Source organism: Chroicocephalus ridibundus, chromosome 13, assembly GCF_963924245.1.
Source record: "Chroicocephalus ridibundus chromosome 13, bChrRid1.1, whole genome shotgun sequence".
Taxonomy (NCBI): Eukaryota; Metazoa; Chordata; class Aves; order Charadriiformes; family Laridae; genus Chroicocephalus; species Chroicocephalus ridibundus.
In genome coordinates this window covers 10851037-10867968 of record NC_086296.1, presented here as the reverse complement: position 1 = coordinate 10867968, position 16932 = coordinate 10851037, and the positions used below count along the sequence as shown (strand labels likewise).

The 16932-nt window shown below is 42.0% G+C and overlaps 1 protein-coding gene across 3 annotated transcripts; it reads right to left on the bottom strand.

Moving 5' to 3' along the window:
• Nucleotides 1–1587: 1587 nt before the first annotated feature.
• LOC134523057 (solute carrier family 2, facilitated glucose transporter member 11-like) lies at nt 1588–13293 on the bottom strand. 3 transcript variants are annotated; one of them, XM_063351479.1, is made up of 12 exons: nt 13151–13293; nt 12953–13051; nt 10812–10972; nt 10167–10291; nt 9152–9281; nt 8048–8196; nt 7040–7227; nt 5723–5833; nt 4971–5072; nt 4543–4618; nt 4089–4216; nt 1588–3363 (listed from the first exon to the last, which is right to left on the bottom strand). In XM_063351479.1, the coding sequence occupies exons 2-12, from the start codon at nt 13046–13048 to the stop codon at nt 3163–3165; spliced, it is 1467 nt and encodes a 488-aa protein (XP_063207549.1). In that variant the 5' UTR covers nt 13049–13051; nt 13151–13293; the 3' UTR covers nt 1588–3162. The 3 variants fall into 3 exon arrangements, 2 of the variants coding, with proteins under 2 accessions (XP_063207549.1, XP_063207548.1); XR_010073198.1 differs by adding an exon at nt 4313–4340 and having other exon boundaries at nt 3225–3363; nt 12953–13208; XM_063351478.1 differs by having other exon boundaries at nt 12953–13208.
• Between the last annotated feature and the right edge of the window lie 3639 nt (nt 13294–16932).

Below are 16932 nucleotides of genomic sequence, written 5' to 3'. Positions count from 1 at the left end.
CCCTCTCTACAACAATGAAGATGGCCTACTGTGTGGCAGAGCAGGATGCTCATTTTGTTCTGGTTTAAGATTTGATTTTAAGAACTATTTTTCACCTTAAGAAAAATTATTTTGAATCAACCAAAGACTTGACTATTTACAAGGAGTGTAACTTAATTCTTGCTTCAGGCTTATGTGTATTAAATATAACATTTTATACTACATTGAATGCAGCATAGCTCACTCTATACTACTAAGATTTAACTGTCTGTGGCTAGTGCCAAAAGGGGAGGCTGGAAGGTGAGGTTACAGTTCTGAAGGCAACAGAAGCTTTGCTCAGGAGCCCGGTGGAGGCACTGGCATTCCTCCTACAGTTTGCTTTTTGTGTTACAGTGACTGCTACTGTCCCCTGAGCTGTGTGCCCCGCAGCACAGGGCGAGCTTGCTGAGTCACACCTTGACCTTTCTCCTGCTGGATGTCCCACTAATGCTCTTTCCAAATCCTTCGCCTGAGTGCCTTGTTGCACATCAGTATACGGTGAAATAATTCAAGCTGAATTCTTCTTTCCACCTATTCCATTTTCCTTCTCCCTGAAATCTGTATCCCCTCCACGTCAGCTGTGGTGGTGTATTTCATTCATTCCCCTCTCAGTCCAGACTCCTCAAGTGTTCTCACTTCCTCTTCTAAAACACCCCAGAATCTACCTTTCTCTTCAATAACTACTGCAAGAATCCCTGTCTTTATTTAGGTTTTCTCTTGCTTCTTAAAAATTCCCACTCTCAATCTCCAGTTACTTAACACTGGTCACTGCTCTCCCCTCAGCCAAAGATTTTGCTGGCACAGAGAAGACTGCAGCCAGATTGCCCACCTCTCTCCTGTTCTCTCTTACCACCACCAGGCACTTTATGTCCTAGAATCAGACCAGAACTGTGTCCAGCAGAGTATCCCAGAGCTGTCAGTCGCAAATAGCAGTTGTAGGCATAAGCATAGGAATGGAGCAAGTGTGCAATGGTGATTTGAACACTAGAAGAAATGTGCTTATTCCAGACCCAGTACTTAGCTCACCCAATACCCTTGGCTTGGAGGGATTTTGTTTTCAAAGATGCCATGTGTTGCACTTATGTGTTCCTGGAAATCAAATAGATACACTGCAGATTCAAAAGTACTTCTTTAACCTTTATTCCTAATCCATGCTAGTTTATGGCAGCGTTAATGATTTACCACGCTTTGCCTCTTGCAGACAGTATTTACTAGCAGAGGGAAGCAGTCAGGCGTGCTGGACAAGATCATACTGTAGAAAGACATGTATAAGGAAATGAGTTTTTAGTGTCTATAAGACACTAAAAGCTTCCTCACTGGGAACCAGTAAGATGGAGAAAGACCAGACACAATAAAGACTTCTAAAATAATCAAGGTCTTACCTAATCCTTTCTTTTCAAAATAATTTAAATGTGTTTTTTTTTTTTTCCCCCTGCTTTTTTGACCAGAAGAAGGAATGTATGTTGGTTCTTACTGTGGTATCGTGCAATTCATGTCTTCTGCCCTTAAAACTATAAACTTCGTCTAGCTTTTTTTGTAATATGATGATTGTCACAGGAAGGATGGCTGCGTTGGGGAAGTCCGCTGCTCTTAGCATTAGCTCTTGGCACTGCTACAAATATTGTTAGAGGATGGTGTGAAGATAAAATAGCCAGCAGCGTTAGGGCTGTGAAAAAAACTGGCACTCAATATTCAGGTCCTTTTGCAAAGTTTATTGTGCAGCACCTGCAACAGTCAGTAGTGAAGATCTCATTTCCAGAACAAGACTGACACAATATTCCTTGACCCCAACAACACACTCCCAGAAGATGGGCTCTCCTCTGTCCCTGACTATTCAATCAATGAAAACCAAATCCAGGCATGATCATAGGATGCGTTTTCCTAGTCAATGCTTTTGCATTTCCTTATCAGTAAACTGCAAGGGATGAAGAACAGTAAGAGTGTGTTATGTAGCATAGAAATGAATACAGAAAGCGAAGCCCTTTTTACCATGTTTGTGATGAAAATGTGGAGTATTCAGAGACCTGGAGAGAGAAGCAAACACTCAGACATACAGATTGGGTTCTCAGTGAGGGGCACCACTCTTTTTTGTCTCATCAGTACCAGTTACTCTTGAAAACTCAGTCCCACTGAAACCCAGTGTTCCTTCTCTCTGACATGAAACAACTCTAGGCTGAAGACATGTTACATAGTCATTGCTAATAAAAAAGGAAAACCTGTTCACTGTGGATTAGCCCACTCATGATTTCCTGCAGCTCTGCTTTCTTTGCTCATGCTTTCTTTCAGTGCTGACATATCCCTGTTTGTCCTTAGAGAAGAATCTCCAAAATCTAGGCAATGTACCTGATTACCAAGCAAAGAGGTTTGGCTTCAGGTGACAGGTTATGCTTGGATGCTTCTCCATCAGGACCTTATACCTCCATTACACCTTTTTTCTTCAGACATAGCAATGACTTCCCCCCTCAAAAAAAAAAAAAAAAAAGAAAAAGGATGAAGACCATGCTACAGGTCACAGAAGTGTGGTCATAATCTCTTCAAGGAAATCCTGGTTGCCCCCATACGATGTACTTGCCCTCAAGTCTAATTGTAAGAGGGGGAAACATTGCATACTGCTTCTGTCTACTGATAGGCAAGGTACTCTTCTACCAGATTAAAGAGATAACACTTCTTTTCAGCTGGACTGAAGCTCTTTCTCTGGGAAAGCTCGGCAGCACTGATTTGTTAATAGGAGCAGATAATTTCAATGTGAAAGCTCTGTCTTCTTTTTCCTCTGAGATTCACAAATATGCTGTATACCTGAACCTTCCACACTCACTTCCTCCACTAACTGTGGAGTCCTCATTTTGGTAAGAAAAATAGCAGATCCTGTGTTTTCAGTTTACACAGCTGCTAACTTGCAGGGACTGACAAAGACCTTATTTCTTTATACACTGTGTTTGATTTTTTTCCGCAGAGGATTTAATTCAGCTCGTATTTCAGCAGTTGGAGAGAACCACCAAGTTCATCCGGTACCCTGCACTGCAGGTGATTACTTTTAAAATATGTGTTTGTGCTGCTTGTGGAGCAATGGAATTTCTCTTGCTTAGTGAGGCTTCTGGGCACTACAGTAATAAAAGAGCAAAATACGGAGTGGAGAGTTTGTTATCAAAGTCTAGTAACAACCATCACTGAGCCGTTACTCTGCTGTAACTGTCTCTTCTTTCCACGGTAGTTCAGGCGGTTGAACTCCTCCATGACCTGTAGCATGGTCTTTCCTTTGGTCTCTGGCATCACCAGGAAGACAAAGACAGCCATGGACAGACAGTAAATCAGGAAAATGATGAAACAGAAACTACCGAGACCTTCCTATAGGAAAAGAAAGAGACAAAATCTGTTCGTATAAATTAATCTAGATTTCTTTCTCCTATGATACGGAATTTCTGGTTTTGTATTTACTAATAAACTTGGTCAGGGTCTCAGTTGATGTAAATCCTGCTTGCTGCCGCCTGGGGAATGGCACCGAGTGCTAAGATGAACTAATTCTGCTTTCCTGTTTTAAGGAGGAAAGTTGTATGCTCAGCGGACATTGAGTGTCATTGCTTGACAAGTCAGAGAAGTGCTGAGCTTCAGTTACTCTTCCTTTCTGCTCCATCCTTCTCAGTCAGTGTAAGACTGGGGGAGGTACATAGCATGTCAGCACTGTCCAAAACTGCAAAGGCTTTAGTTTCCTGCTACTTACTAGTGCTGGGTGAGATTAATTTAACATTAACCCCAAAGGAGATGCACATACAGGACAAGGGGGGAAAAGAAGGGAGCCCTCATGACATTCAAATTATGTCTGACAGTGTTGGTGCCTCTGTCACCACTTCTGTGTTTCCCAGTGTCACACTCCAGTTTGTGCAGAGTTAGCAGCATTTTGTGGTTTTGCTATGCTTTCACTAAATATCTGGGTATAAAGAAAGAGGTCATCAGAACTGCAATTAGTTTGGGCCCTGACCTTTGCTTGAAGTGTTGCTAAAGGGAAGTATGCTCTGGGTTCAAGAAAGGTCTAACCTCCTCTGAACTGAAACAAAACACCCTGCTTTCCTTACCACAATGAAAGGGAACAAAAGTCCAAGGATGAAGAGTTGGATCCAGTTTGTAACACCATTAAAAACATAAGCAGCTGGTCTGTATGACTGAATAAATATTTCTGTGGGTAAGGGGCATAATACTCCAGCTGAAAAAAATGGAAAAAAGGAAGTTTAGAAATTTTGCAAGATGCTTCTGTAGCTCACACTTCATATTGCCATATAAGTTAATGGTTTTAACTGACCTGGAAGTGTTTGAGGTTCTGCTTGGCTCTTCAGGAGGAAGGAGAGAAGGAATGCAATATCAAATGAAGTTTTACCTCCTACCACAGTATGGAGGGGAACATCTACCCCTGCACTGAATCAGGAGTAAGGATTCATGCTAACTGTGGAACAGCTATGCCTGGGAATTCTCCTAAAGGCTGCAGTGAGGAAGGAATGAGTAAATGAAAGCATTCCAGTAGAAAATACCAACCTGGCCCAATGCCAAAGCTCATGATGAAAATAAAGATGAGTGCAACAGAGCAGTATGGTACCCAGGAAAAGGAATCCTATGGTAGGAAATGAATAGCAAATAAAATAAGAAATTAAAATTTTATTTATCCAGCTCCATTAGAAGCATTCGTCACTGCTAAGTATGTCAATGTTAAACATACATTGGTTTCCTCTACTTCCAGAAACTTAATGAGATAGTCTTGACAGTGATCATGGTTGTATAAAGCTATTGGCTTTGATCTGCATGTACATGGCTGGGAACAGAACTCTGTTAGTATGATGGTTAGCCCCAAAAATACTTCTACTCCCACTAAAAAGTGATTTAGGGGGAGGGACATAGCAATGATATCTGCCACACAATAAAACATGAAGATGGGACACAGCTCTAATGCATAAGTGGGGTCTTACCTGCAGTGAAAGTGTGACCGTGAGGAGCACTAAAGCCAAGGCCAGAACAGTGTAGCTTTTCCACAGCAGTGTCTTCCTCCCTGCACGCTCAATGAGGAAACCCTGCAAGCAGGAGGGCATGCTGTCAGCTCCAAAGGACAGACCTCAAAGGCAGGCACTGGTTTGCTGCTCTGGTAGCTGCCTTCACCTTCCAGGCAGGGGATCTCTGAAGAGTCGGGGACTGGGATGTCATACCTCCTCTAGGAGGGTGAGTAAAGGCATCTGGGGAGACTGAGCAGGACCAGGAGCTTCAGGGAGTGAGGGAAAGCTGGGGAGGTGCAGGGCTGCAGTGAGCATTGCCCAGGCAGCGGAGGCCTGAGGTGGCCTCTGCAGGCAAAGGACATCCAGGGAGGACAGCAAAGTGGAAATGCTTGCACTGTTAATTGCCATGAATCCTGCAGCTGCGAGTCCTACTGACAAGCGGACACAGGCACTGTCGGTCATCTGCCCTTCCTACAGAGGGCAACTGGAACTCCCAAGGCTGGCTCAGGCTGTCTGGTGGTTTTCAGGGAAAGACTCTCCTGTCCTCCCATAAACTGAACACAAAAGCTTATGATTGCAGGGTGTGCGGAGATGATTTTTTGTGGTCAGTGCGAAGCACTGCTGTTGATTTGCAGGAGTTTGATTCCTGAAGCTTCATTTACAGTAGCTTCTACAGATAGAAATGAAACATGCATTGCAGCAGAATGAAATTCAGCTGAAGAGCCACTTACGCACAGAATTGTGGAAAGGATCTCAGTGACCCCAATTCCCAGGGAGACGTAGTGGGTTTGAGCAGGGGGGATTCCAGCCTTTTTAAAGACATTGTATGCATAAAAGTAAACCTGGAAAGAAGAGAAATGTGTGAAGGTTGTACCCATGTGGTAATGTTTACACTAGCTTCTATCTTTTTTGACAGAAAATAACTAATTAGGCCTTAGCAAAACAGAAAACCTTCTTGGTTTCAGTAAATAATACTCAATGTTTTAATGAGCCTTATTTGTGCGGAACAGCTTTTACTAGCAGCTCTGTCTTGAAGTCAGAAACAAATACAGCCTTTTTCTTCTTTTTTTTTTGCTTGCTTTTAGCACTAGCCTTTGTCTTATGTTACAGGTTATAATTCTATCTGACATCTTTCCCATGTTTTAGTGTCTCGTGTACTTTGGACGAGGAGAATACAGAAATGTGGACAGTACGTACTAAGAAAATGGTTTAAATTATCTTTCTACATCATCTTTAAGCCTTTACATTGATTATGACAGTCACTATGTTTCTGGATGTAAGCATTCCTACAGCATAAGAAATTCCACTGCTGATAGGCTCAGTTACTACTGGTCCTTCTTGATATAGTTACTGCTCACTAGTGGGAGTAAAAAGGAGTCTGATGAATCTTGAAGTCTTTCTGAATTTGCAAAATTAATCTGGATTTTGAAACTTTTATGCTTATATGAGCTTTATAAGCTCATTTTATACAATAACTACTCCAATACTCAATACTTTCTACTGAAACGTAGATAGAGATATTTCCAGAGAAAAGGTATATTAGAGAGTAATATCAGTAACTGTCACATAGATTACCGGGATGCTGTAACTGTCTGGAATCTGAGAAAGTGCAAAGTTAAAGAATTTAGAAAGAAACCCAAAGAAGTAAGAGTATGGAAGCGCACTGTCAACGTACATGACAAACCTGACTCAGTTTGTGCTGAAATGGCTGAACAATTTTGGTCAGTGCATTCTGGAGTTCAGAGACACAGAGGAGGTTATGCTGTTCTTTACTTGTTCTGTATTTGAGATTTTATTTTATCCCCTTACATTCTCTTATCATAATAGGGTAATTCGTATACATGCCTTCAGATGACACTTGCTAAAACACAGTTCTTGACTTATCCCAGGTCCCAAACTTCCATGGGAAAAGATTATAATAAACAGTAACAACAGATCCCCTCCTTACAGCTACTGTTGCAGTAAGCATTTTACTGCTCACTGCAAAGCTTGCTTTTTACCAAGAAACAGTAAGCGATCTAGAAAACAGAGAAAAGTAGCACACGTACCACATTGACTCCAATTAACTGCATGCATGAGGCGACAAGGAAGAGAGTGATGAGCTGCCAACGGACAGATTTGTCACGAAAAAGATCACAAACGCTCTTAGCTTTCTCCCCATGGATGGCCTTTTGCTCTGCCATCATGTCATCTATTTCAGCCATATGGTCACCGTCTCCCCAGAGCTGCTTCACAGCTGGAAGGAGAGGGAGAGAAAGATGAGTCCTGGTCCAAGCTCACCAGTACAGACATGAATTCAGAGGATTACCTCCTGCCTTGCAGAGTGTCTTATTTGAGCTTCAGGCACTCTTGTGTGAACTTCCTAGAGTTATGGATTCAGATTAGATACAGATCCAGTTCATTGCTATCTATTTTTACCCATAAATCTTAATCACGACCTCACCTTTGGCCAACAGCTGCTTACAATGTTTCAATGTAAATCACACCTGAATTCTTACCAATCCTTCCCTGAATACCCTCCAGCTAAAGGTGCAATTCTAGTGCACGTACCGAAACACAGACAAGGAAAAATGACTCCTACACTAAAAAATAAGCCTACTTCTAAAGAGCTCTCTCTTTTGATAGTTAAAACCCTACAATGGCTGTTTCTCTGTTTATGTCAGTAGTTGCTGTGAGGGTTACTGAAGAACTGGAATGCTTATGGATATGGCACGACAGTTAAGAGCATCCCTTTCTTACACAGAGCCAGAAGGTACCGTATCCACACCCTGACAGCTCAGGGCAGAATCTGTATTGGTGGAAATACAAGCTCTGTGTGATCACGTCCCTCGGAGGATCCTGGCAGAGGGTAAGGGAGAACCAAAGAGATAATTAGTGACAAGAGAGCACTAATATCAAAATGGAAGAGGCTGTCTTTCATTAAAGCTGAAGGTGGTTTCAGAGACAAAAGACCAAGAGTCTTTTTCCCAACTGTACCTCCCTTCCAGGCTCATGTGGGGCTTTACTGTATTTTCTGCTTTTTGCTAAAACAAACTCTTTGTGGCCCATTTCCTTACCTTTAATGCACCCCTCCTTGTCCTTTTTGTCAATGAGCAGGTAGCGGGGAGAGTCTGGGAAGAAGGGGAGGGTGAGAAGCTGAATGAGGGCAGGAAGCGCGTTGGCTGCCATGAGAATAGGCCAGAGAGCATCTACTCCAAGAACTTCTCTGAAACAAAACCAGCCGAGTGAGAGGAGCTAAGCAACCATGCGTACTGGCCATGTGAGCACACACAGACTCAGGCGGTCCCTCTGCCCTGCTGCGTGTGTCCTGGCGGCTCTCACCCAGGGGTCTCCAGCATTTCTCAGCCCAGAAAAATGAGGCGGAAGGGGAAAGCAGAGTGCTGTTGCATGCAGCACACTTAATTACACAGTGTTGCCAGCTGTTGCTCAGTAGTGAGTGCAGCAAGGCTAATTGTCCTGTGGCAGCTGAGGGCCCACAGGGAGGAACAGTGTCCCAGCACAAGCACTGAAGAAAGAACCTGTGGTAGCTGATCCCTCTGCTTGTGATCTAAAGAGTCCCAGGTTACAATTAAGACAGGATCCAGGGGTTATCAGCCTGGTACTGACTGTCCCAAGTAGCAGACACTGGGTTTCCTGCAGCTTTGAGAATACTGAGGCCAGAATGATGCATGCTTGGGAATGCTTTGGCACGGGACAGGCAGAAGGAGCCTGTGCTGGGGAGAATGAATCCACCTTAGGTCTCTTGTTTTGTGTGTGTGTTTGATGAGTGGGTGTGCTGGTTTGTGTGTATTTTCAAGAAAGTTTGGATGAATCTGATATTCCCCGCTCCTTCTAAAAAAAATAAAGAGTAAAGGTCAGTTCTTACAAAAGATGGATTTCTTTCAAACCCATTCAAATCTGTTAAAGGTTTTTATTGTCTGTCTTTTGATCTGTCTTTGCTAGGAAGCAATGTAATTCTTCATGATTAAATATTTTATATTATTTCTGTTTCCCATTCAACTAAATCAGGAATTTGGGCTGAGCTAATTCAGTCTGGCTGCCTAGAGTACCCTGAAAACATGCCTAAAAATAGTTGCTGATCTGCCTATCCACCGGCTTGCATTGACATATGCATATATTTTAATAACCGAATAAATTAAACAGGTCTTAGACCCACATACCTGAGACCCAGAGCAAATCCTACAAACTTTCCAATGGCAATGGCAGTAGAAGCTGTTATGGCTATCAGCCCGCGGAGCTTCCGTGGGGCACATTCCCCAGCATACATAAGGTGGATATTCAGACCTAAACCTGTAGTGGCAAAAGACTGTCAGGGCAATTCAAACTCCCATAGGTCTGGTGTTTTGGAGGGGAACATTACAGGCAAAGCCTATAGCATTAGACTCTGAGATACTTCTTTAACCATGCTGAGTATATGTCTGTCTGACACAAAGCATGTTCCCAGTACCGTAGTCTTGCGTCTTTGCTAAATATTTCACTAAGCAAGTATGTTCCCTAGGGAAATCTGTTCTTCATCAGGCTGACCTCTTACAATGTTTCCTACAGCCACATATACAGCATTACTGTTGCTCCCTTTAATCTCAGATTATATATTTCAGTGTCTACTTGCGATGCTATGTGCCATATTTTGTGATTGAAACCAACAAGTTAACAAATGCTATATATTCCATTTGCTCAGTGAAATAATTAATATGTATCCTCTCTCTTAATTTTTTTTGCTGGTTAGTATTATCTTTATCCAACTGCTCAGGGATCAAAAACACTGGCAGAATGTAACCTGAAGCATCTGGAAATTAGAATTGCCCAGCTTGAAAACCATTCCTTTGGCTGCAATATGGAAGGCAGTATACCAGCCACAATGAGCAGCAACAGGAAAAAAGGTCAGCTTTCTATTGAGTGAGCATGCTCCCCTAAAATATCGCATGTTTTGCCTTTTTCACAAGTTGGCAATACTTTTTATATGGATTGGATGTAAAGATAAAAGAATGAGAAATGGAGATGTCACACATGATTAATTTAAGTGCTTTCTTATTTAGTTAAAAATGCATTCAGCAATCAGACACTCTGCAGGGTTTAGTAAAAATCTGATCTGTATACTCAATCTGGTAAATCCTTGTGACTTTCAGTCACTACTCTCCCAACTATTAAATACCATAGGTAGGAATGCTAACTTACCTCCACACACTCCAGAAAATATTCTTCCAGCGATGATCATCTCAAAGGATCCACACAGCCGACTGAGTCCCATCAGAGCTGCACTCAGCAGAGCAGGGATATTGGTGAACAACATGGCCTTCTTCCTGGAATTCATTTAAATTAATGTGAGCATAAATATTGTCCATGTGTCATTCACATGGACGATCCTTCAGCCTGACAGAAGTGGTGTGAATTGTACCGTGGTTAAAGACTGCAAGCTTCCGAGATCGGCTGCAGTGAGGGAAATAGGAAATGGGAATGAGAAAAATTTGTCACAGACTGATAAGCTCGTTGAAGCTTTTGATGCCTCCAGCGGAGCCAATATCTACACTGAAGAACAAGCTTTGTGAGCAGTTGATTGAAATTAACTTAAAACTTCATGCACTCCTCGTGATTTCTCAAGACTGGATTTGCTTTGAAATTTATAAGGGAGAGGGTATGACTTTCTTTGTGATCACTGGCAGATTTTGCCATTCTGTTTCTTCACTGAACTGATCCTTCATCTGAAGCAGCTCTGGGCTGCTCACAGTGCTACTTTACAAGCGGTGTTTCTGCCAAGACACGGTCACTTATTTTTGCAGTTCTGGGTGTAAACAGAAAGGCTAATGTAATCATTATTCCTACCTTCCAAATCTAACAGACAAATATCCAGCAGACAAGGACCCCAGAAGCCCACCAATGCTGTAGATGGACACAACAAAGGACCACATCAAAGTAATCAATTCTTCAGTGGGAGAAGAGCCATATCTCTTCAGCCAGGTCTCACGGATGAAACTTTTGATGTACTTCAAAAGAAAAACAGAAAACAATGGACTCAGTCAACAAGCTTTTGAATAATTGCACCTCTTTTTTACTTCTCCTAGCTACTTACTGGTCTTTTTGATACATTTCTATTGACACCTTGGTTGAAAGCTTAGCCCCAGTGAAATTAAAGGCAATTTTGCCACTAACATTCCTTGAGTTACTGTTCTAGCAACAAGGTGCAATGAATAAATCAATGAATAAATATATCAATATTAAATATCAACAGTGAGTACCACTAAGAGAGTGGCAGGTTGGTCTTCTGTTTATGTGCTAAACCCTGATTGTTTTGCTAACTGATCTTCCCCTCCATTCCAGCTGGTCTGTATGTCTCTCTCGTCCACCTGATGAATCCTGGCTGATGCCTTGAGTGAAATTCAGGTTTGACTTCAACTGATTTCAGTGAAATCAGGATTTTTCCCTTGATGCGTGTGGAATAAATACTAAATTGGCTAAAAAATACAAAAGTACAGCATTGTTCACACATTAAGGAAAAGTCTAAAATCAAGAGGCTTCTGAGGTAGAAAATAGCCGCAGCTGGCATGAAGGACACAACATCTGTGGTTCCCTGATAAGCTACATGAGGTACGGGACGGGATGCAATTATTCCGTGGCTTTACCTTATGATGTATAGCGGATACAGGAATGGGATGATACCATGAAACAGATAAGCTGCCAATTAGCTGCCCGCTAGATGCTCAGAGCCAACATTTTGTCAAATTTTGGTGAAATGCTGTCCTTTGTGCGAACTTTACTCATTATAATGTCATTATAATACCAAAACACACCTCCATCCCGAAGGCTACCCGCCTCCAAGGTGCGACCACTCCTTCTTGAGTCTGCGCCCTGAATTTCTCGTAAACTATACCTTTAATTGTGAAGCGAGAGAAATTTACACCAATCATGATAAAAGTATGTATGACTAAAGTCACTCAAACTCCACCTTGAAGATAACAAATAGTATAAAAATAGCCCGAGAGAGGGGGGATACCCAGGGAAGACACCACCATAAAGAATTACATCACTGACTTCTGGGATCAGTCGATGGGCTGAGCCTCTCTTCCCCCCCATAGGGACGCCTTTGGGTAAGACTTAGATTATACCGAGTGCTTCCTCGGGAAACTTAGAAATTTCTCTAGAGACTCTCTTTTCTACATTTAAAGCCAGGCTGTATCGTTTATAACTTTGTCGCGCGTTTTGTATATGTAACAATACTTTCATTTGCACGTGCTTTGCAGACAGTGTATTTATCACCGGCAATCCTAAGAACCTATATATCTGTTGTTTAAATAAACTGCACTTTTTTAAGTAGCTAGTCGTTTTGGTTTCTCACTGAACACGACCAAAGACTTGAGAGTGGCCGTGCTAGTTCATGAGCACGACTAGACTGAAGGTGCAGTCCACTATTAGCGTATCCAAATCGTAATAGTTTAATACATATTAAACGCGATTGGACTGATAGTGCTGAATTGGGCATCACTCAGAATTTAAACCTAGCCGCACCTGGCCTCCCACCTCGGTGAGGAGTGTTAGAACGCAAGGGGGTTTATCTTCTGCTAAAACCGCTTGGCCCCTTTTCACGCAACAATGCGGCCCATTGTGAGGTCTCTCTGACCTATTGTTCGTAACCTCCGTGACACCCTCATTCTTGATGAGGGTTCCCAAAGTGGTGATATGGACATGAACTCAATGTCCTCGCCACCATTCAGGATGACAAACACTTCCCCTAATTTTCTTTTTCCAGCTGCAGGAATCAGTGCTGACCTCAGCTCTAGTGCTACAGTCCTTCCCTATCCTATTTCACCTTACAGATAGTCACTTAGACTCTTAGAACCAAGAAACCACAATAAGTCTAGTTTTGAGAGCAAAAGTTAAAAAGTTAGTGATTGCAAATAGAGGCAGGAATGCATGAGAACATTGAAATTCTTGCTGAGAGCTCAATTTTTTGAGTTGTCCATGCTTACCTCAGCAGGAGAGTTGATAATGGAGACCTGCAACCCATACTGGAAAGCTCCACCAATGCCCAGCACAAAAGCCAGGAGGAAGAGACTGTAGCTCATTTTCTGGCAGGAAATAAAAACAGCAAACAAAGCTAGTATAGCTCTTCAGACATGTCCTGTTTTACCTTCAGGGACTCTTACAGCTTGAGCAACACCACACACCTGCCTCCTCCGAGACAAAGGAGCCAGCACACAGAGTGCAATAGATGACCAAAGCTATTAAAGCGCAGGATAGTGAAAAATTTGAGGAATGACAAAGGTCATAGCTGTCTCACAGAAACCAGTTACACACTTCAGTGCTTCTCTCTTCAGCTTTGGGCATCTTAATCTGCACTATCATAGGGTAAATGGTTGCGGGAGCATGGTACAATGTGTGAGCATCACGTGCACAATTTCCATCTATTTGTCATTCCTCCTCCTCCTTTCTCATTTGTTATCTCACCTAGATGACTATTTTGCTCACTGACTTGGCTGAGACTAGATAAGCATTTGGGGATTGAAGGGCATTCCTGGTTTCATAGTTTATTCACCCTTTCTTAGAACTATAGCTGGTAATAGGCTTAAGAATACGCCCACGGTATAGTACTGTGATACGTGCATACCTCTCCCCTTCCACTCCCACTGCTCTCTGTTACTACTGATATTCTGTCCAGCAATGACAGCATGATGCTGCACTTCTATCTCTAGAACAGATCATATTCAAAGGCAATTCTGAATGACTGCCAAACATTTCCAAGCTGATTTCTAATCAGATTAATGCCATTTCTTGAATGGGCATCAAATTTATCCATGTTGCAACATTGTTGGCTTCAAAGGAGTCAGCTCTGAATAAATTTGGTATTTGGCACATTCTTATATTAAATGACAACAATGTCCTGTTTGTCAAAGCACTAGGAAGAAATGGGATTCACAGTCTCTACTACTAGACATATCTCTACTAGCCTTTGTGCTTGCATGTGGTCCCTTTGACATCTTTCCACGGCTGTCAGGTGATGACTGACAGGGCTTATGTTGAGGAGAGCAGATTTCAGGAAAAAGTGAGACCAGCTTGCCTCCCCCTCAGGGTCCATGGTGGCCGAAATGTGAATACTGTATACAAACTGTCCCCTGAATAGCACTTAAATTAAAAATTTGTCTGTTTTAATAATATTACTAAAGAAGGTTTTTTTTGGGTTTTGGTTTTTTTTTAAATATAGTTCCAGATCTTTGAGTGCAAACCAGCACACAATCAGCTGTAGCTAGAGTGACTCAGCTGCATTAATCTGGTCATTACTGTTTCCATCAGGTTAATAATACATACTATAAAGTAAACACAAATCTGTTGTGTACCTGAAATCTATTCTATGCCTTGATGATTAGTGTTTTCTATTCTATGCCTTGATGATTAGTGTTTAAAGTGTCTTTGGAAAGATAAGACATATTAATTTCTTTATATTTCACATCTTCAGAAAGTAAAATGCCTGTTTTGCAAAAGAAATTATTTTACTGAAATAAAAGTAATGCAAGCTGAGCAAAACTGGTCTTCCAGTAGATTTCACTGTTGGAACAGCGCAGTGTGTGCTGCAGTTACTGGCATTGTAACTAAGAATACGAAAAAGACACTGGCTCCACCTAATTTTCATTCCGATGAATGCAGCCTGTTGACTTTATTAGGAAACTTGTAGTTGTTTTCCTTATAGGCGTGTTGTCTGTATTTTGTGTTGACAGCAATTGTTTCTGTCCAGACTTCCTATATCTCGCATATGAAAATCTCCTTGTCATTAGGAACTGATTTTTTGCTCATGATATTGATAGTTCATGGTACTATTGTAAATCCTGATTGCACGATGCAGGTGGACCTGCATGCTTCTAATTCAGAAGTCTGGACGGAAGATAAGGTTTTTGTGCACATTTGGCAAGTCTTTCATCAGAAGTCCAGGTGATCACAATTTTCAGGTGAATTTGCAACTTGTCAGACATAGCAGATGAGATTTAATTCTCCAGAAGTCACACAGGCATTCTGGGTTAAAAATTTAAACAAGATTTTAACATTTTTTTTGCTAAAACTATTGTTTTGCTACTGGATTGTTATTCTTTTGTTTATGAAAAGTTAGAAGTATATTTCCCTGTAGTGTCAGTGTCTCAAAGAATCAGCTGTTGCATCATTGCTATAAGTCATAGTACTATGATTCTCTGAAAACAAATGCACAATGGAAAAATTAACATACTGCTTATTTTTTTCTCTTTCAAAGCACTGCAGGCACTTTAATTCTTCCAACTCTGCACAAAAATCTGTGTTTGTGCCTCTTCTGATCCTAACTGAAACGGTTTTGTTTATGTACATGTAAAAAATTAACCTAGTTTCTGCAGAGTGTGGTACTTTCAGTGCAATACTTCAGTTATACAGGCATGTAAATTGGATGCAAATGAGTCATGATGCTTGCATTTTCGTATATCCTTTGAAAGGGACAATCTTCTCCTGTCACAGCGTTAGCAATTTATGAGGTGACGTGACACAGCTAGTTTACAGCAAATGCCAACATCAATTCAAATTCTGTACTTAATAATGAGATTTTTCCCCCCTCAGCTTTGAAGGTTGAAGCATGATATAAACGGCTGTTTTGCAAACAGTGTACACTTATTAAATATGCCTGCTGAAGTGGTTTGTTTTAAAATTAACAAAAGCAGTCATAATTTAAAAACACTCTGAAATAATGGCTTAAGTGCAGAAGCATGTTATGAGGAATTAAAAATTAGAAACTGCTTTAAGTTTTTGAGGGCAGCTTGCAAAGATGCAAACAAATTTCCGTAACCTTATCATTATGTGTTGATACAGTACCATGACACTGTGTCCATACGAATTACCGCCATATCATTAGATATGTTGATCCAGTCAAACACGAAGATGAAAAGCCTAACAGAGGTCTTAAAAATATTATTTTAAAATATTAGTTATCTTTCATAACAGTATTTGGGGACCTCAAAGACCTGAGATGAATGAAATATCAGAAAACAGATTCTCATGTCCTGAAATTGCATATGGAAGCAAACAAAAACATTTATCATAGTTAAATGCTATTATACTGTGGGTGATTAAACCACTGATGTATTATGATAATATTTTGTGTCTGATGTAAGTTTGCAGATGACACCAAGTTAGGTGGGAGTGTCGACCTGCTTGAGGGTAGGAAGGCTCTGCAGAGGGACCCGGACAGGCTGGAGCGATGGGCCGAGGCCAATGGGGTGAGGTTCTACAAGGCCAAGTGCTGGGTCCTGGGTCACAACAACCCCATGAATGCTACAGGCTTGGGGAAGAGTAGGTGGAAAACTGCTCGGAGGAAAAGGACCTGGCGGTGTTGGTCAGCTGCCGACTGAATATAAGCCAGCAGTGTGCCCAGGTGGCCAAGAAGGCCAACAGCATCCTGGCCTGTATCAGGATAGTGTGGCCAGCCAGATTGGGGCAGTGATGGTCCCCCTGTACTCAGCACTGGTGAGGCCCCACCTCGAGTGCTGTGTCCAGCCCCTCACCACAAGAAAGACACTGAGGTGCTGGAGCATGTCCAGAGAAGGGCAACGGAGCTGGTGAGGGGTCTGGAGCACAAGTGTTATGAGGAGCGGCTGATGGAATGGGGGTTGTTCAGCCTGGAGAAAAGGAGGCTGAGGGGAGACCTTCTCGCTCTCTACAACTGCCTGAAAGGAGTGTGCAGAGAGGTGGGGGTTGGTCTCTTCTCCCAAGTAACAGGCAATAGAACAAGGGAAAATGGCCTCAAGTTGCGCCAGGAGAGGGTTAGATTGGATATTAGGAAAAATTTCTTTACCAAAAGGATTGTCAAGCATTGGAACAGGCTGCCCAGGGAAGTGATGGAATCACATCCCTTGAGGTGTTTAAAAGCCGGGCAGACGTGGTGCTGCGGGACATGGGTTAGTGATGGTTTTGTCAGTGTTAGGTGGATGGTTGGACTCAA

Coding starts and splice junctions, on each gene's coding strand:
- LOC134523057 (XM_063351479.1), bottom strand. CDS start 13,048: ATGAGCTACAGTCTCTTCCTCCTGGCTTTTGTGCTGGGCATTGGTGGA. Junction 10,292..10,811: donor TTGTCTGTTAGATTTGGAAG/GTAGGAATAATG, acceptor AATGAATTCCAG/GAAGAAGGCCATGTTGTTCA. Junction 9,282..10,166: donor ATTTTCTGGAGTGTGTGGAG/GTAAGTTAGCAT, acceptor TTGCCACTACAG/GTTTAGGTCTGAATATCCAC.